Genomic DNA, 20,200 nt, shown 5'->3' on the forward strand with positions numbered 1-20,200 from the left:
TAATATTAGCAAAAGATAGTCATGTTATTCCAGAACTAGCTAGTTTGCTTTTGTTTGTGTGCGCATTGTGTAGAATATATATCCATGCCATGGGAAATGCAGTTGATCAGAGCACATGGGTGCTACACTCCCCCTTTCTGTCCCACCATACACTTGATCAGAGCACAGAGAGCTTGAAGATCTCTGCGGCGATATGTATCAGTGTTGCTGACTGTCGTACACCCTCATTAAAAGTCATGTATACTTTGACGGTATTGCCTCGTAAATGCACGCTGGCAGATGTTGGCCGCTATTGCTGCTTAATTAGAGACGCTGCAAATGTCGAAAATGCCATCATCTCAAAAATTGGAGGCATTAATATGGTGGCCCTGTCATGCCTTGCGCCCAACATTTAATCACCCGTGCCACCTTTTCTTATTGACAATTGTTTGTCAAGAAGAACAATGTATTTTTAATTTTATTTCAGTGTTTTCTCTCCGTAGTAAATCCATATTAACATCACTCATAAAATCACATAGCAGATTCAGTTAGTTGAGCACTTGAAACAAGTGATATCACAGAAAAGATGATGATGATGATTTTGTGTTTTTGATACTGTGATCTTCACCCTCATCTAAAAACATGTCTCTTATACCTCAGTAGGTTCACAAAAGGATCTACTATTATGAAGAAGGACCCGATAAGGAGTTGGATTCCTGAAGGATACTTTCATGGAGAAGGAAGATATGTAGTCCATGAGTTAGGATAGAGGTGTTTTTAATGAGCTCGTGAATAGATGCCTATGAAGAGAGCCCAATACGGTGATGTTAAAAGTTGTCAAGTTCATGGTACAGGCATGGACTTTATCATATCCAATTCAATCGAAGAGAACTTTGTTACACAATAGTGTTCCCAGTCCAACTATTGATCAGATACGAAGCACGGTTCATCGACTCTCCCTCCAAGCTACCAAGGAGAGTGATTCTTCTTGTATTGTCTCATTCCCGATCACTTCAAGTATCTGGATTGTTGTGGGAAATCCCTTCTCTAGATGAGTTAAAGCTAAATTTCTGCAAGGAGGAATTGGGGAGATGCAAGCTCTGGAGATGTTGAAACAGGTCAGAGCATTTAAGCAGCCAATTTAATTTCTTCAAGATTTTGGCCAGCTACAAAATCTGAGGAAGCTGAATATCGATGTTAGCGATGATACAAAGAAGTGCATGAAAGCTATTGGATGGGCTCCCTTGTCAACCTTTAGCAGTTACAGTTTGTACTGCAGAGGGTCAAGCATGAAGACCTTTGTTAGGAATAGCTTCATACTGCAGAGGGACAGCGTTTTTCTTTTTTCTTTTTTTGTCCTCCTTTGGTCGTTGTTGGCAAGCTAGAAACCAAGGAATCTCTGTTATAAACTGTTTCTCAAACTAAACAGACCATGCGCTCTTATCAGTTATAAATAGTTTTGACAGCTTAGCCTACAATCAGCAGGAAACCCACCCCACACCATTTTTGTCAAACAGCTACTGGCTTAGCACGGAAACCTAGTGGCACGGTAACATTATCACCAAACGCGCTAAGAATTTCGACAAAAGCTGCAAACGTGTTGTAAGAACGTCCCCTTCTTACAACTGTAACAGCAAGCCAAAACAGAACCACACGTGCTGGACAAAGGGTGGTAAGAGCCTAAAGCACGTACAGCCCTTTTATCCTGAGAATTCATCATGTCTGCACCTTGAAGAAGAACATCCTTGGCTGTACCTGATAACATGTCTGCCCGGTAAATTAGCACACAACATATTTCCCCCTCTTTGCTCTGTTTCTTGTTCACTTTCTTTGCTTTGTTTCATGTCTGCACCTTGAGATAGCAACAAGTAGTGTACATCCTGCTGGCCCCTCTTTCCTTTGCTCTATTTCTTGTTCTGTATTTCTTTTCAATACAACAGGACGCAAAGCTTTTCCACCTTTTCAAAATAAAACAAAAAAGAGAAATTCATTCTCAACGCCTACTTATTATAATCCATGGTAACAGCAACTAGCAGGACTCCCAAGAAAGTAATGCTCCAATTTTCCACTGTCTTTCAGAAAACATGTAGCCAACAAATATACAATGACATGAAAAAAAGTTATACGAATAATGAACAATAAGACTTCAGAATAAAGGATATAATGACACCGAGAAAATAAGCATAACCGCCCTCTTGAAAAACAATAAAAGTGCTAAATTAAAGTAGTGTTATAGTATTAACATTTCAGAATATATGTTAACATTGTAACATATATTTAACATATTTATGATGTCAGTTTTCATAATGAATAGAGTGCTAAGTGGTGGACGGAACATTGATTCTTCGAAAGCTGTATGTTTCCATTTGATGCAAAGGAGATATGCAATATAGAAACTAACTTACTGCTAACACCTTCAATTGATGTACAGGCACAGCATGGTCATCATATCATGAACAACTTGCTGGATATTGACAATAGTTGTCAAAGGTTTGGTCCCAAGGTTTTCCCAGCATTATGAAATGGTGAATATCTAGTATACCTCCAGCAGCACAGCGCACAAGGGAAAAAAAATTCAAGGATAATATATCAGGTCAAATCCAATACTGACAAAACTAATAAAAAATGCAGCTTAGTTCAGGCCGAATGTTCAACTCTATTGAAGAAGTAGAACTCAGCCATATAAATGAAACACACAGTCGTTCATCAAAATGGTGCCAGTCAGAAGTTTACTACTAGCCAAAGTTTCTCCAACAGTTACTAGTAAGAGAAGTGACCTACATTTCAGAATGGCGCACAGCCAGACATTCACTACTAGGACAAGTTCCATCCAGAATTACTAGTAAGAAAAGTGGCCTAAATTTTAGACAAGGAAAAAGGCGTTGAGATTAATTTATTAGGTCAAATCAAGACTGAGAAAACTAATATAATTTGCAGCTTAGTTGAGGCCAAACGCACAGCCCCATTGAAATAGAATCACAGATAGTCGTTCATCAGAATGGTGCATAGTCAGACATTCACTACTAGTACAAGTTCCTCCCAGAATTATTAGTAAGAGTAGTGACCTTTAATTTAGACATACTACAAAAAGAAAAGCTTGGGGGATGCAAGCTACTAAGAAACGTTGAGGCCTCGATTAGCAGTCCAAACTATCTAGGCAAAATCTCTAGAAAAGGTTTCAATCAATGCCCTGTTCCAGAAAAGAGTGGTATTTCTCAGGGAGTAACTCCTTATATTCCTGGCCTCTCCCCCTGACGCAAGTGCAGTCAACAAGGTAGCTGTGGAACCTTCAAGGGTGAAGCTCCTCTCATCAATTTTAGACAGATAAGTCCCAGCCCTGGGCACATCCCCTTTCTGAAGTAAGCTTCTAACTATAGCATTTAGCATGCGGGAGTCAGCAGCACATCCATTCTTCTCCATAGAAAGGAATAGATCATCAGACTCTTGTAGAGAACCTTCTTCTATAAGTTTTTGTATCATTAAGCTATATGTAACAACATCAGGAACTAATCCTTTGGCCCAGATACCGTCAAACAAATCTTTTGCTTCTTCCTTCCCGCGACATTTAAGCAACGCACCAATCATAATATTAAAAGTGATAACAGAAGGCTTATCCTTCCTTTCCAACATCCCCCTAAAAACAACCAATGCATCATCTATCTTTCCATTCTTAGAGTAACCATCAATCAGTATGTTATAGGTGATAACATCTGGTTCCATGCCAATTGAGACCATATTGTCAAGTAACTTGCTCACTTCATCCATCTTACCAACGAACAAGTATCCACCTATCAGTGTGCTATAAGTACACACATAAGGCTTCACACCCATGTGTACCATCAGGTCGAAGAGATCCTGGGCTTCCATAACCCTTCCCTCTTTGCAAAGGCGATCCATAACTGTGTTGAAGAACACTGTGTCTGGACAGATGCCGCGATCCAACATTTCAGAAAATAGTTCATGAACCTTCTCCCATTTGCCACAAGAACAGAAACCACTAATAAGGGGGGTGAAAACTATGATATCAGGATCTAATCCTTCGGTTATCATTTGATTGAATAGGGACATAGCATCATCCATTCGGCCAATCCTGGAAAGTAAGTCTATTACTGTTCCGTAGCTCACTGCATCAGGGTTCAATCCTTGCTGCCGCATTTTTGTAAATATATGCATTACGTCACTAACCATTTCTTCTTGAGCACATGCAGATATGAGTATGTTGTAGACATGATGATTTGGTGCAATACCATTTTCTACCATCAAATCAATGAGACAGTGCATATCATGAAAAGATTTTTCCATAGCATACCCATGCAGTAGAATACTGTAGGTATAAACATCCGGTTTTTGGCCCAAACTGATCATAGAATCAAAAATCTTCCTAGCTTCTGCGCATCTTCCGCTCTTGCAAAGATAATCCATCTGTATAGTGTAAGTTACAACATTTGGTTGAACACCATTTCTAGACATTTCCTTGAAAATCCGATCCACCTCTTCGCACTGTCCTAATAAATAATATCCATGTATCAGACTATTATATGTGGCAGCATCTGGCAGAATTCTTGTATCAAGCATCTGTTGAAGAACCTCCTCAGCCTTGTCCATTGCATGAAGCTTGCACATGCCAGAGATGATTGAACTACAGGTCACAACATCCGGCGATACCCCCTGACGCAGCATTTCACAAAATAGGCTGTAAGCCTTGCCTACCTCACCCTCTTTCAACAAGCCATCAATCACGGTGCTATAGGTCACCACATCAGGTCGGCAGCTACCTCCATCCTCAACCATAATGTTAATCAGCTCGAGAGCCTCTTGGCTTCTCTTCTCGTTGCAGAGACCCTTGAAAAGAATGTTGTAGGAGAAAACATTCGGTGTGCAGTTAAGCTCAGGCATTATTCGGAGTACGATGTCCATTGCATAGCTGGTCTTGTTCTCCGCACAGATGGCCTTGAGTAGGTGGCTGAAAGTGATCATAGCATCTCCAGTAAATCCCATCTTGATGATGTGGCCCATGGCGGCGAAACCAAGGTCCAAGTGGCCAGCACGACAGCAGCAGTCGACGAGGATGGTGTACGTGATACTGTTGGGAGCCACATTGGCCCTTGCGACGCGGTTGAAGTGGGAGACGCCGAGCGCGGGGCAATCACGGCCGATGACAGTGAGGAGGCAGTTGATGGCACGGATCGAGGATGGCTCAGCATCCGGGAGCAATTCGTCAAACAGCTGGAGTGCATCCTCGGTGCCAATGCCTGCCGAGTAGTACCGATCCTTGATGCTCTGCTCCAAGATGCGTCTGCCGACGGGGACAAGGCGGCGGCTCATAGCTCCAAGATGTGCCTGAAAAATTCCTCGCCGCCGCTCACGACCTACCGCAGCGGCGTAGCCTGGGCATGAATGAACCTGGGGTTAGAAGGAAGGAAAGCAGAGCAAGAAGGAGGAGCTTGCTCCATGGTCGCCGGCGTCGTTTACCGTTGAGATGCAGCTGCTATGCAGGAGATCTGGCTGCCGGCGAGCTGGTCGACACGGCCACAGCGTTGAGGGGGCGAGGACGAGATCTCTGCAGCGGCCTTGACGCCGATGAAGACGAGACGAACCTCCGTCGTCGTGCGCTGCGTCCCCGACGCCGGTGAGGACGGCCCTCGAGAGGGCCTCAACGCCCGCCGCCACTCCCGTATTTCCGCCGCCGCCGGCGCTGGCCTGAGACGAGACCTCGGCTCTCTGAAGAAGTGGCTTCGCACGCCTGTATCGTCAACTAATAACTAACTGAAAAAAAGCCTCACACCATATATGTGAGTCATAAGCCTGAGACAACGTTTCTTTTCTAGCTATGCTGGGAATTCCCTTCTTATTACCACTGTGCACAATTTCTCCACTTCCCCCCTCTAGTCTTGTCGCCGCCGGAGGGCGCCCGCTGGCAAACCCGGTCCGACCCCAAGGAAGGCGGCGGCGGGGCGCTTTCTCCTGCTGGTGTGGTGCGTCGTGTAAGGCTGCTCCTTGGCTCGTCGAGGAAATCTCGAGCTCGGCAGTCTGCGCGCCCATGGGGACGAGATGGAGCTGATGGTCGGCCACTTGTCCAGCAGCTGCTGCATGCGCGCCCTCACTGTGACGTGGAGGTGCTGGGCGTGGTCAGTGCATCGTGGAGCCCAGGGACGACGCGGACACCCGCGTCGCTGTCCGAGGGTGAAGCTGGTGGGCACGGGCTCGCCCCGGTGGGTGGAGGCCCGGAGGCGGTACGGTCGGTGACTGTCTACAGCCGGGTTGTGTGGTGGCTCCCTAACTGGATGGTGGGCCGCGGTGGCGTGGTCTGGGCAGGGCCTTCGGGATAGCTCCGGGATTGCGCGCCGGTGGTGCTTTGGCTAGTTCTTGTGTGGTGCGGCAAGTGGCGTCTGGTACTCCGTTTTGATGGTGGTGTGTTGGAGACGTCGCCCCCGGCATAGGTGCTCGGCTCCCTGACGAAAGTCATGCTCGACTTTGGTCTAGGCTGGTGGCGAATGATGCCTTCGGGGTGTGATTTTTCCTTGTTAGAGGCGTCATCGAGGAGATGCGACACCTCTCCCTACTTCAAGTTCTTATCTCCCGATGAAAACCGTGTGTAATGGTGGCACCTTTGGTGTCATTACTTTGTTGGAAGTATTGTCTTGGAGTCAAGTCTGATGTTGGGAGCACTTGATTAGTGGTGGTGCGGTGGATCTAAAGCGGGCAGCGATTTGGTGAGCTTGGAGCCGTTGGTGTGCATCCGACTGGAGCCGGTCGTTTGGTCGATGCGAGTGCAACAGGAGCACCCCTTAGCGGCATGTCCGTCAGGGGCCGATGGTGGTGCTATATGAAGCATGAAGCTATATTAGTGTATAATAGTGTATAATAGAAAATATTACATTACAAGATAGAACATGAAGCTATATTAGTGTATAACAGTGTAAGATAAATTCTATTCCAAAATTGATGCTCATATGATGAAGAAAATCTGATGTGCACTTCAATCTTCACAATTTTCCATTAAATAATAAGATGCTTCATTGGAGATGCTTGAGTTAAAAGCAAGGCAATTTTGCTAGCAGAGGCCTCATAGATGTAGTGAATTAGCGCAATCACTGTATATTTGTTCTGACTAATAGACAACTGTATTCAATATAAACATAGTAACTCAAGGACTTAATATTGCAACCTTGTAGATTCAGCTATCTTTTTTTACTTTTGAGAAGGAAAAATTGCTGGGGAGAACCTGAGAAATAAGGAATGTGCCTTCTTTAGGATTTGCTTTAGAACGTTGCTGTGTCATATAATTCACCGTGCGGAAAATATAAAGTGATTGCGCTAATCCGCACGGCTGGCCCATTTTTTTTTTGTTTCTGTGTTTTACTTCTATTTTTATTCTCCTTCTGCTATCTCTTTTTTCCCTTACAAGTTTATTTTTCTTATCTTATATAATTTACTTCATAAATTTCAAATTCCAAAAAATGTTCAGATTTTTTAAAAAAACTCAAATTTTGTAAAATGTTCAGACTTCCAAAATTTTGTTACTATTTTAAAAAATATTCGGAATTAAAAAAGTTTCCCATTTTTAAAAAAATATTATTTTAAAATTATTAGTGAATTATAAAAAGAAAATTGCATTTTGAAAAATGCTCTAAATTCGAAAAATATTCTTGGTTTAGCGAAATTTTTACAATTCAAAATAATGTTTGCGTATAAAAGATACACATTTTCGAAAAATGTTATGAATTTTCAACACATGTTCCTTTTAAAAAAATGTACACAAATTAAAATAATGTTCATGTTTTTATAAAAAAAATAGTTGGTGTTTTTAAAAAATGTTTGTGAATTTTAAAAATGTTCCTTTTCAAATTTTCTTTGCGTTTTTCTAAAAGTGTACATAATTTTCAAAAATATGTTCAGAATTTTAAAAAAAGATTCATGTTTCCTACAATATTCAAATACTTCATACCTTTAAATCCCCTAGGTGTAAAGGAAAAGTAGATTGAATAATTTATGGGTCTTTTCTGGCGTACGATGATGTAACAAAACTCTTAAATACCCTTGATCAATGAATGGAAAAATAGCGGATTGATTACTTCACACCCGGCGGAACCGAGAAGCGAAATGTTCCTTTTTTCACGTGCACATAGTGTTTTGCTTGCACATATAATTCTCACTAACTTTAAATGCATATTATTTTTTCCCCTGTTGCAACGCACGGGCATATGTGTGCTAGTACTCAAAAAAAATTGTAGAGTAATCCATGCATGCCGTAGTTTAACTTTAACACGCACATGTATAGCCTTACATGCTGCACTGAAGGACTAGCGGCTGTATCAGACATGCACATGTGAAAGTTTGATTGCTCCCAACTAATAGTACTGCTTATTGGTTATTTGATATTCATATATATGCACATATTCAGAGACACATATGACCGACTTCTCCACTGCTTAGATATCCGTCCGTTGGAGGATCTTCTTTGCTCTCATGTGCCCAGATCGATCACAGTATGGTTCTTGGGTTAGGGCTTGGGAAGCACCTGGAATTAAGGGTGTGTCTGAACGCCAGCTGCAGCTCGCTTCATTAGAGGCATGTGTGTTTGCTAACATCTCGCTTCATGAGTGGAATTATGCTAATCAAAGACAATCTCATTCATCGCAAGTGATAGTGAAGCAACAAGTGTAGTTTTTATACTCACGATGACACAATCAAATACCTCCTCTTCAGTGCAAGTTTGCATGTTCTGTATGGTCAATCATCCAAACAGCGACCGATTTCTATCCCCAAATAAGTGTCGCAGTATATGGTTGCTGGCTGGATGAAATACCAAATAGGTTTAGAATACTAATATAGAGCGTCTGCCTTATTATGCTCTCTTTAGCTATGTAGAGATGGTATTAGTTTTAGTGGCACAAACTATTCCTACGCACTGGCTTCGTACATGATCTACGCTACACGAAATGAAGAACCAATTGATGCTCAAGGTAGTGTGTATGTGATTGGTGTGGATGGCCATGGGAGGTTTTCAACCAATTACATGGGTGGCAGTATAATCTCCGGATCGATCCACCACCTCTTTTGACATTGGCGGTGTGTACTGTTGTGGATATGTTTATTTGTCTATGTCAGGTTGTTTGCGTTGGATGTGTGCATCATATCTATGCAGGGGTCAGATGTTTCTCATATTGCTTTGTATTCGCTTGATCTTATATTCTACACTAACGAAAGCATACTTTTATAAAAAAAAAAATACTCATTGCTACAAATCACTATTGGGAGCTTCTAAAACCTTCCCAAAAACAGGTGGAAACATCCTAAATCGGTAAGTCTTCACTATGCCGGCCCACTAGCTAACAACTTAGGCCACGAGGACAGCTCTCAGGGGAGTGTTCCTAATCAGCACGAGACTTATGTCTTGATATATAGTAAACCAAAGAAATAGGGACGACAAGAGAGCTCGCCAGGTATCTATCCTGGGTAGCTACAAATGGTGGCTAGTGCCTGTAGCCCCTACGCTAGGGTCTATTTCGCGTTAAGATAGGAGACGCGACCAACTTAGGGGAAAGAATCCGAAAGTGCTCTTGTGAGCTCAAGCTCACATGCATCCTTTGCTATAGTAAAATTTAAAAAATAAATAAAAAGTTCAAGAAAATTTGATTTTTTTTGCCAACAAACGTTGATGTGTTTTTCACATGCGTGCATAATTTTGTGAGAAAATGACATTCGTGCAGGGCTCCAAAATGCTTTCAAAAACATTTTTTTGGAGCATGATTTTTCCTTTTTGGCTGAGACCTCCACAAATGTCACTTAACATAGAAATTGGCTCGCATGTGAAACACACACCAATGTTTGTTGCCAAAAAGAATCAATTTTTTTTAATTTTTTAAGTATTTTTTTTACTTTACTGTTGCAAAGGGTGCATGTGAGCATGAGCTCACATACTCCATCTCCGGGGTTTAAAAAAATGTTTTTTCGTTTTATTTTGTTTTTTGTTTGGTTTTCTTATTTCTTCTCCGGTTTTCCTTTTTTCTTCATTATACTTCCGTTTTTTCTTGTTTTTTTGTTTGGTTTCTATTTTTTATTTTGTAGTTTTTTTCTTTCTCGTTTTTCTTCGGGTTTTTGTTTTCTTTCTTGGTTTTCAATGTTTTTCGTTTTATATTTCTTTACATGTTTTCATAGTTTTTCTATCCTTTTCACATCTGCTTCTTTGGTTTTATTTTTGTTATTTTTTCCTTTGGTTCCTTTTTTATTTCATTTATTTTAGTTTTGTTTCTTTCTTTTGGTTTTAATTCTACATTTTTAGTAAATGCCAAGATTTTTTTTTCTGAATATACATTTAATTTATTTTGAATGCAACATTATCATTTTTTGAGTACATGGTCAACATCTTTTATATACACAATTAAAATTGTTTTTTACATTCTTGGTTAACATTTTTCAAGTACAAGTTTAACATTTTCTTAATACATGTTCAAGTGTTTTTCAAATGTCCCGAAAAAAACATGTGTTTTTCAAATGCTTGCTTAAATATTTTCAAATACATGCTCAATTGTTTTTATTCATTTTCGGTATATGTGATATACATTTTCTCTATACACATTTAACATTTTTTGAATGAGTGGTCTACATTTTCTCTTGATCAAAGTTTTCTTGTAATATATATTTCATAATGTTTAAAAGTAAAAAAAGTAAAAGAAAAGAAAACGAAACGGAAAACCGGAAACATGGCTGTTTTTTAGGAAAAAGAGGTGCGCGTCTGGGCCAGTCCATGTGGAGCTTCCCCGACGTGAGGCTTGCGCTCTGTCTCGCTTACAGTGAGACATAGGGGCTCCCCCTAATCAGTTCCCAGCCCGCGCTCACGTGCAATATTGATTGGGCCGGCCTGTTAATCAGCAATATTGATTTCGCTCGACAGACTAGATTGCTCCGCTTCGTCTAAAAAAAAAAGACTAGACTGCTCCGCTAAAAATGACATACTCCATCACTCGCTCGATCCTTTGACAGAATTGATCGCCAGTTCAGTCGTCCATTGATCGTTTGACCTTTGACCACTAACCATTTGATGTCGTCGACCATTGGCTTTACAAATGACCATCTGAAAAATGTTTATGAATTAAAAAAACACACTAACATGCAAAAACGTTTGCGAATTCAAAAAAAAATCACGTATTTAGAAAAAAAATCAAGAATTCAAACAGAACATATGAATTCCAAAAGGTTCACATTTGTTTTCTAATTGTTTTTCCTTTGCTTCTAAAAACTACAAATGTTTTGAAAAAAGGTCGTAAATCTGAAAAGAGTTCAAGATTTTGAAAAGTTCATACTTGAAAAAAGTTTGCAAAATGAAAAAGTTCATGATTTTTTTAAGAAAACTGGTACTTTGAAAAAAAATGAAATTTGGAAAGGTTCACGAATTTCCAATAATAAGTTTTTGAATTTTTAAAAATCAAGCAGTTGAGAAAAATGACAAATAAAAGAATGAAAAAAGAAAAGGAGAAATAAAAATTAAAACCAAAACCAAATCGAAATCATACAGGAAGCGCACATTTGAATACAAAATAGGAACAAATTAGTCGGTTAGATACAAAGTGCACACAAGCACACCAAAAGATGGGTAGCAGGATACAAGCAGGAAGGAAGAAGCAAGGCACCGTCCGTGTAAACTCCTCACCACAGAAGCCACTATCGATGGCCGAGAGAATGCAGCAATTTTAAAAAACTTAAGCAGGTGTAGGAGTTTGGAACAACCATTTACTACTTTATTTATCGTGTTAATCTACCGTTTCCGCAATTTTCGCAAGTAAACATAGAAGATTGATACCATGGTCAGTTATCACATACACAAGCTGGAAGGAAGAAGGGAGTAGCACAACCACTTATCTGAGCAGACTACCAATAAAAGAAAATGACTATTTGGCGACAACACCTAGGGCCACTGACTAAAGACGATGCTGGAGACAATTACGTGTCTCCTGCAATTAATGTTCCAGAAACAAGAGTGTAGTCTAGCTCCAGTTGTGTTATGACTCACCAGCAGCTTCCATATATAGCTCAAGGTTGTCAGCAGCCAGAATGTGTGCTAGCTCTATCCTATTTTTGACCCTATCACCTACACACATATTGATGCATGTTCCTGTTGGCACTGATGCCTCCTACTCCTAAATGCTTTTAGTTCACGACTTCTTCCATTATTCTCTAACCTCTCAAAGCCACTAGCTCATCCTCTGTGTTTCCTATTTACAACCTTTTAATACTAGCTAAAAGTTACTACCATGTCTGTTTTTATGGAACCATCTTGCTTTTGTTTGTGTGAACACTGGGTAGAATATGTATCCACGCAATGGGAAATACATGGGACTGGAGCACATGGATCCACCCCCTCTATTCATCCAAACAATACACATGAATGTACCCGCAAAAAAAAACAATACACATGAATGGGGACCCATGCACCAATATGTAACAGTGCTGGTATAATTGTTGCACACTCTCAGTTAAAAACTGTTTTTTGTTTGTAATGCCATGTAAATGCACCCTAGCACAGGCTTCCTTTTGTGGTACTCTCGGTGGCTCAACCCTTAATGTTACTTAACATCTATTGAACTCCTGCTACTCCTATGTCCACGTTACGTGTTTGTGACTACCATTACATCGTGTTCATGTGCAGTTGTTGCCACCAGTAGGTTGAATTGACCGTCCGGCCAAAGAAAAATCAATTAGGCCAGCTTTTGCTGGCTCTGCGCAGAATTGTCTCGGAAGCAAATTGAGCCAGCTCTTGGAGGACCTCCTCTGGCCAAAAAGCATTTGGCGGCGTCAGAGTTGTGGCTACATCCGGCACTGCTATTGTACACATTTGGGTGGCTATTCTTGCCTCCTCTGGCCACAAAGTGCTCAATCTCGCCATTGCGTTCTTGCCTGCATTGAACCCTGCGGCCTGCACGCATTTGGGTGACTGTTCCACCTGTCCCTGATGCCTCCTACTCCCAAATGGTTGTTCACAATTCTCATCTCTCTGGGCTTCTAACTCCTCTACGTTTCCTGTCTACAGACGTTTAATATTAGCAAAAGATAGTCATGTTATTCCAGAACTAGCTAGTTTGCTTTTGTTTGTGTGCGCATTGTGTAGAATATATATCCATGCCATGGGAAATGCAGTTGATCAGAGCACATGGGTGCTACACTCCCCCTTTCTGTCCCACCATACACTTGATCAGAGAACAGAGAGCTTGAAGATCTCTGCGGCGATATGTATCAGTGTTGCTGACTGTCGTACACCCTCAATAAAATTCATGTATACTTTGACGGTATTGCCTCGTAAATGCACGCTGGCAGATGTTGGCCGCTATTGCTGCTTAATTAGAGACGCTGCAAATGTCGAAAATGCCATCATCTCAAAAATTGGAGGCATTAATATGGTGGCCCTGTCATGCCTTGCGCCCAACATTTAATCACCCGTGCCACCTTTTCTTATTGACAATTGTTTGTCAAGAAGAACAATGTATTTTTAATTTTATTTCAGTGTTTTCTCTCCGTAGTAAATCCATATTAACATCACTCATAAAATCACATAGCAGATTCAGTTAGTTGAGCACTTGAAACAAGTGATATCACAGAAAAGATGATGATGATGATTTTGTGTTTTTGATACTGTGATCTTCACCCTCATCTAAAAACATGTCTCTTATACCTCAGTAGGTTCACAAAAGGATCTACTATTATGAAGAAGGACCCGATAAGGAGTTGGATTCCTGAAGGATACTTTCATGGAGAAGGAAGATATGTAGTCCATGAGTTAGGATAGAGGTGTTTTTAATGAGCTCGTGAATAGATGCCTATGAAGAGAGCCCAATACGGTGATGTTAAAAGTTGTCAAGTTCATGGTACAGGCATGGACTTTATCATATCCAATTCAATCGAAGAGAACTTTGTTACACAATAGTGTTCCCAGTCCAACTATTGATCAGATACGAAGCACGGTTCATCGACTCTCCCTCCAAGCTACCAAGGAGAGTGATTCTTCTTGTATTGTCTCATTCCCGATCACTTCAAGTATCTGGATTGTTGTGGGAAATCCCTTCTCTAGATGAGTTAAAGCTAAATTTCTGCAAGGAGGAATTGGGGAGATGCAAGCTCTGGAGATGTTGAAACAGGTCAGAGCATTTAAGCAGCCAATTTAATTTCTTCAAGATTTTGGCCAGCTACAAAATCTGAGGAAGCTGAATATCGATGTTAGCGATGATACAAAGAAGTGCATGAAAGCTATTGGATGGGCTCCCTTGTCAACCTTTAGCAGTTACAGTTTGTACTGCAGAGGGTCAAGCATGAAGACCTTTGTTAGGAATAGCTTCATACTGCAGAGGGACAGCGTTTTTCTTTTTTCTTTTTTTGTCCTCCTTTGGTCGTTGTTGGCAAGCTAGAAACCAAGGAATCTCTGTTATAAACTGTTTCTCAAACTAAACAGACCATGCGCTCTTATCAGTTATAAATAGTTTTGACAGCTTAGCCTACAATCAGCAGGAAACCCACCCCACACCATTTTTGTCAAACAGCTACTGGCTTAGCACGGAAACCTAGTGGCACGGTAACATTATCACCAAACGCGCTAAGAATTTCGACAAAAGCTGCAAACGTGTTGTAAGAACGTCCCCTTCTTACAACTGTAACAGCAAGCCAAAACAGAACCACACGTGCTGGACAAAGGGTGGTAAGAGCCTAAAGCACGTACAGCCCTTTTATCCTGAGAATTCATCATGTCTGCACCTTGAAGAAGAACATCCTTGGCTGTACCTGATAACATGTCTGCCCGGTAAATTAGCACACAACATATTTCCCCCTCTTTGCTCTGTTTCTTGTTCACTTTCTTTGCTTTGTTTCATGTCTGCACCTTGAGATAGCAACAAGTAGTGTACATCCTGCTGGCCCCTCTTTCCTTTGCTCTATTTCTTGTTCTGTATTTCTTTTCAATACAACGGGACGCAAAGCTTTTCCACCTTTTCAAAATAAAACAAAAAAGAGAAATTCATTCTCAACGCCTACTTATTATAATCCATGGTAACAGCAACTAGCAGGACTCCCAAGAAAGTAATGCTCCAATTTTCCACTGTCTTTCAGAAAACATGTAGCCAACAAATATACAATGACATGAAAAAAAGTTATACGAATAATGAACAATAAGACTTCAGAATAAAGGATATAATGACACCGAGAAAATAAGCATAACCGCCCTCTTGAAAAACAATAAAAGTGCTAAATTAAAGTAGTGTTATAGTATTAACATTTCAGAATATATGTTAACATTGTAACATATATTTAACATATTTATGATGTCAGTTTTCATAATGAATAGAGTGCTAAGTGGTGGACGGAACATTGATTCTTCGAAAGCTGTATGTTTCCATTTGATGCAAAGGAGATATGCAATATAGAAACTAACTTACTGCTAACACCTTCAATTGATGTACAGGCACAGCATGGTCATCATATCATGAACAACTTGCTGGATATTGACAATAGTTGTCAAAGGTTTGGTCCCAAGGTTTTCCCAGCATTATGAAATGGTGAATATCTAGTATACCTCCAGCAGCACAGCGCACAAGGGAAAAAAAATTCAAGGATAATATATCAGGTCAAATCCAATACTGACAAAACTAATAAAAAATGCAGCTTAGTTCAGGCCGAATGTTCAACTCTATTGAAGAAGTAGAACTCAGCCATATAAATGAAACACACAGTCGTTCATCAAAATGGTGCCAGTCAGAAGTTTACTACTAGCCAAAGTTTCTCCAACAGTTACTAGTAAGAGAAGTGACCTACATTTCAGAATGGCGCACAGCCAGACATTCACTACTAGGACAAGTTCCATCCAGAATTACTAGTAAGAAAAGTGGCCTAAATTTTAGACAAGGAAAAAGGCGTTGAGATTAATTTATTAGGTCAAATCAAGACTGAGAAAACTAATATAATTTGCAGCTTAGTTGAGGCCAAACGCACAGCCCCATTGAAATAGAACCACAGATAGTCGTTCATCAGAATGGTGCATAGTCAGACATTCACTACTAGTACAAGTTCCTCCCAGAATTATTAGTAAGAGTAGTGACCTTTAATTTAGACATACTACAAAAAGAAAAGCTTGGGGGATGCAAGCTACTAAGAAACGTTGAGGCCTCGATTAGCAGTCCAAACTATCTAGGCAAAATCTCTAGAAAAGGTTTCAATCAATGCCCTGTTCCAGAAAAGAGTGGTATTTCTCAGGGAGTAACTCCTTATATTCCTGGCCTCTCCCCCTGACGCAAGTGCAGTCAACAAGGTAGCTGTGGAACCTTCAAGGGTGAAGCTCCTCTCATCAATTTTAGACAGATAAGTCCCAGCCCTGGGCACATCCCCTTTCTGAAGTAAGCTTCTAACTATAGCATTTAGCATGCGGGAGTCGGCAGCACATCCATTCTTCTCCATAGAAAGGAATAGATCATCAGACTCTTGTAGAGAACCTTCTTCTATAAGTTTTTGTATCATTAAGCTATATGTAACAACATCAGGAACTAATCCTTTGGCCCAGATACCGTCAAACAAATCTTTTGCTTCTTCCTTCCCGCGACATTTAAGCAACGCACCAATCATAATATTAAAAGTGATAACAGAAGGCTTATCCTTCCTTTCCAACATCCCCCTAAAAACAACCAATGCATCATCTATCTTTCCATTCTTAGAGTAACCATCAATCAGTATGTTATAGGTGATAACATCTGGTTCCATGCCAATTGAGACCATATTGTCAAGTAACTTGCTCACTTCATCCATCTTACCAACGAACAAGTATCCACCTATCAGTGTGCTATAAGTACACACATAAGGCTTCACACCCATGTGTACCATCAGGTCGAAGAGATCCTGGGCTTCCATAACCCTTCCCTCTTTGCAAAGGCGATCCATAACTGTGTTGAAGAACACTGTGTCTGGACAGATGCCGCGATCCAACATTTCAGAAAATAGTTCATGAACCTTCTCCCATTTGCCACAAGAACAGAAACCACTAATAAGGGGGGTGAAAACTATGATATCAGGATCTAATCCTTCGGTTATCATTTGATTGAATAGGGACATAGCATCATCCATTCGGCCAATCCTGGAAAGTAAGTCTATTACTGTTCTGTAGCTCACTGCATCAGGGTTCAATCCTTGCTGCCGCATTTTTGTAAATATATGCATTACGTCACTAACCATTTCTTCTTGAGCACATGCAGATATGAGTATGTTGTAGACATGATGATTTGGTGCAATACCATTTTCTACCATCAAATCAATGAGACAGTGCATATCATGAAAAGATTTTTCCATAGCATACCCATGCAGTAGAATACTGTAGGTATAAACATCCGGTTTTTGGCCCAAACTGATCATAGAATCAAAAATCTTCCTAGCTTCTGCGCATCTTCCGCTCTTGCAAAGATAATCCATCTGTATAGTGTAAGTTACAACATTTGGTTGAACACCATTTCTAGACATTTCCTTGAAAATCCGATCCACCTCTTCGCACTGTCCTAATAAATAATATCCATGTATCAGACTATTATATGTGGCAGCATCTGGCAGAATTCTTGTATCAAGCATCTGTTGAAGAACCTCCTCAGCCTTGTCCATTGCATGAAGCTTGCACATGCCAGAGATGATTGAACTACAGGTCACAACATCCGGCGATACCCCCTGACGCAGCATTTCACAAAATAGGCTGTAAGCCTTGCCTACCTCACCCTCTTTCAACAAGCCATCAATCACGGTGCTATAGGTCACCACATCAGGTCGGCAGCTACCTCCATCCTCAACCATAATGTTAATCAGCTCGAGAGCCTCTTGGCTTCTCTTCTCGTTGCAGAGACCCTTGAAAAGAATGTTGTAGGAGAAAACATTCGGTGTGCAGTTAAGCTCAGGCATTATTCGGAGTACGATGTCCATTGCATAGCTGGTCTTGTTCTCCGCACAGATGGCCTTGAGTAGGTGGCTGAAAGTGATCATAGCATCTCCAGTAAATCCCATCTTGATGATGTGGCCCATGGCGGCGAAACCGAGGTCCAAGTGGCCAGCACGGCAGCAGCAGTCGACGAGGATGGTGTACGTGATACTGTTGGGAGCCACATTGGCCCTTGCGACGCGGTTGAAGTGGGAGACGCCGAGCGCGGGGCAATCACGGCCGATGACAGTGAGGAGGCAGTTGATGGCACGGATCGAGGATGGCTCAGCATCCGGGAGCAATTCGTCAAACAGCTGGAGTGCATCCTCGGTGCCAATGCCTGCCGAGTAGTACCGATCCTTGATGCTCTGCTCCAAGATGCGTCTGCCGACGGGGACAAGGCGGCGGCTCATAGCTCCAAGATGTGCCTGAAAAATTCCTCGCCGCCGCTCACGACCTACCGCAGCGGCGCAGCCTGGGCATGAATGAACCTGGGGTTAGAAGGAAGGAAAGCAGAGCAAGAAGGAGGAGCTTGCTCCATGGTCGCCGGCGTCGTTTACCGTTGAGATGCAGCTGCTATGCAGGAGATCTGGCTGCCGGCGAGCTGGTCGACACGGCCACAGCGTTGAGGGGGGCGAGGACGAGATCTCTGCAGCGGCCCTGACGCCGATGAAGACGAGACGAACCTCCGTCGTCGTGCGCTGCGTCCCCGACGCCGGTGAGGACGGCCCTCGAGAGGGCCTCAACGCCCGCCGCCACTCCCGTATTTCCGCCGCCGCCGGCGCTGGCCTGAGACGAGACCTCGGCTCTCTGAAGAAGTGGCTTCGCATGCCTGTATCGTCAACTAATAACTAACTGGAAAAAAGCCTCACACCATATATGTGAGTCATAAGCCTGAGACAACGTTTCTTTTCTAGCTATGCTGGGAATTCCCTTCTTATTACCACTGTGCACAATTTCTCCACTTCCCCCCTCTAGTCTTGTCGCCGCCGGAGGGCGCCCGCTGGCAAACCCGGTCCGACCCCAAGGAAGGCGGCGGCGGGGCGCTTTCTCCTGCTGGTGTGGTGCGTCGTGTAAGGCTGCTCCTTGGCTCGTCGAGGAAATCTCGAGCTCGGCAGTCTGCGCGCCCATGGGGACGAGATGGAGCTGATGGTCGGCCACTTGTCCAGCAGCTGCTGCATGCGCGCCCTCACTGTGACGTGGAGGTGCTGGGCGTGGTCAGTGCATCGTGGAGCCCAGGGACGACGCGGACACCCGCGTCGCTGTCCGAGGGTGAAGCTGGTGGGCACGGGCTCGCCCCGGTGGGTGGAGGCCCGGAGGCGGTACGGTCGGTGACTGTCTACAGCCGGGTTGTGTGGTGGCTCCCTAACTGGATGGTGGGCCGCGGTGGCGTGGTCTGGGCAGGGCCTTCGGGATAGCTCCGGGATTGCGCGCCGGTGGTGCTTCGGCTAGTTCTTGTGTGGTGCGGCAAGTGGCGTCTGGTACTCCGTTTTGATGGTGGTGTGTTGGAGACGTCGCCCCCGGCATAGGTGCTCGGCTCCCTGACGAAAGTCATGCTCGACTTTGGTCTAGGCTGGTGGCGAATGATGCCTTCGGGGTGTGATTTTTCCTTGTTAGAGGCGTCATCGAGGAGATGCGACACCTCTCCCTACTTCAAGTTCTTATCTCCCGATGAAAACCGTGTGTAATGGTGGCACCTTTGGTGTCATTACTTTGTTGGAAGTATTGTCTTGGAGTCAAGTCTGATGTTGGGAGCACTTGATTAGTGGTGGTGCGGTGGATCTAAAGCGGGCAGCGATTTGGTGAGCTTGGAGCCGTTGGTGTGCATCCGACTGGAGCCGGTCGTTTGGTCGATGCGAGTGCAACAGGAGCACCCCTTAGCGGCATGTCCGTCAGGGGCCGATGGTGGTGCTATATGAAGCATGAAGCTATATTAGTGTATAATAGTGTATAATAGAAAATATTACATTACAAGATAGAACATGAAGCTATATTAGTGTATAATAGTGTAAGATAAATTCTATTCCAAAATTGATGCTCATATGATGAAGAAAATCTGATGTGCACTTCAATCTTCACAATTTTCCATTAAATAATAAGATGCTTCATTGGAGATGCTTGAGTTAAAAGCAAGGCAATTTTGCTAGCAGAGGCCTCATAGATGTAGTGAATTAGCGCAATCACTGTATATTTGTTCTGACTAATAGACAACTGTATTCAATATAAACATAGTAACTCAAGGACTTAATATTGCAACCTTGTAGATTCAGCTATCTTTTTTTACTTTTGAGAAGG

The 20,200-nt window shown here is 42.4% G+C and overlaps 2 protein-coding genes across 2 annotated transcripts; both read right to left on the reverse strand.

The window, feature by feature from the left end:
- Positions 1-304: 304 nt before the first annotated feature.
- On the reverse strand, positions 305-5,356 carry LOC123494407 (uncharacterized). Its single transcript, XM_073500772.1, has one exon. It carries the CDS (start codon positions 5,302-5,304, stop codon positions 3,133-3,135), a length of 2,172 nt encoding a protein of 723 aa, XP_073356873.1. The 5' UTR covers positions 5,305-5,356; the 3' UTR covers positions 305-3,132.
- A 9,353-nt stretch (positions 5,357-14,709) lies between these two features.
- LOC109765797 (uncharacterized) lies at positions 14,710-18,732 on the reverse strand. The gene is made up of 2 exons (XM_045230243.2): positions 18,466-18,732; positions 14,710-18,380 (listed from the first exon to the last, which is right to left on the reverse strand). The coding sequence occupies exon 2, from the start codon at positions 18,316-18,318 to the stop codon at positions 16,147-16,149; it is 2,172 nt and encodes a 723-aa protein (XP_045086178.2). The 5' UTR covers positions 18,319-18,380; positions 18,466-18,732; the 3' UTR covers positions 14,710-16,146.
- Positions 18,733-20,200: the final 1,468 nt, after the last annotated feature.

The sequence above is a fragment of the Aegilops tauschii genome, chromosome 6 (genome assembly GCF_002575655.3).
Source record: "Aegilops tauschii subsp. strangulata cultivar AL8/78 chromosome 6, Aet v6.0, whole genome shotgun sequence".
NCBI lineage: Eukaryota > Viridiplantae > Streptophyta > Magnoliopsida > Poales > Poaceae > Aegilops > Aegilops tauschii.

Bases quoted from the DNA above. Each gene is read 5' to 3' on its own strand.
- LOC123494407 (XM_073500772.1), bottom strand. From the start codon at position 5,304: ATGAGCCGCCGCCTTGTCCCCGTCGGCAGACGCATCTTGGAGCAGAGC.
- LOC109765797 (XM_045230243.2), bottom strand. From the start codon at position 18,318: ATGAGCCGCCGCCTTGTCCCCGTCGGCAGACGCATCTTGGAGCAGAGC.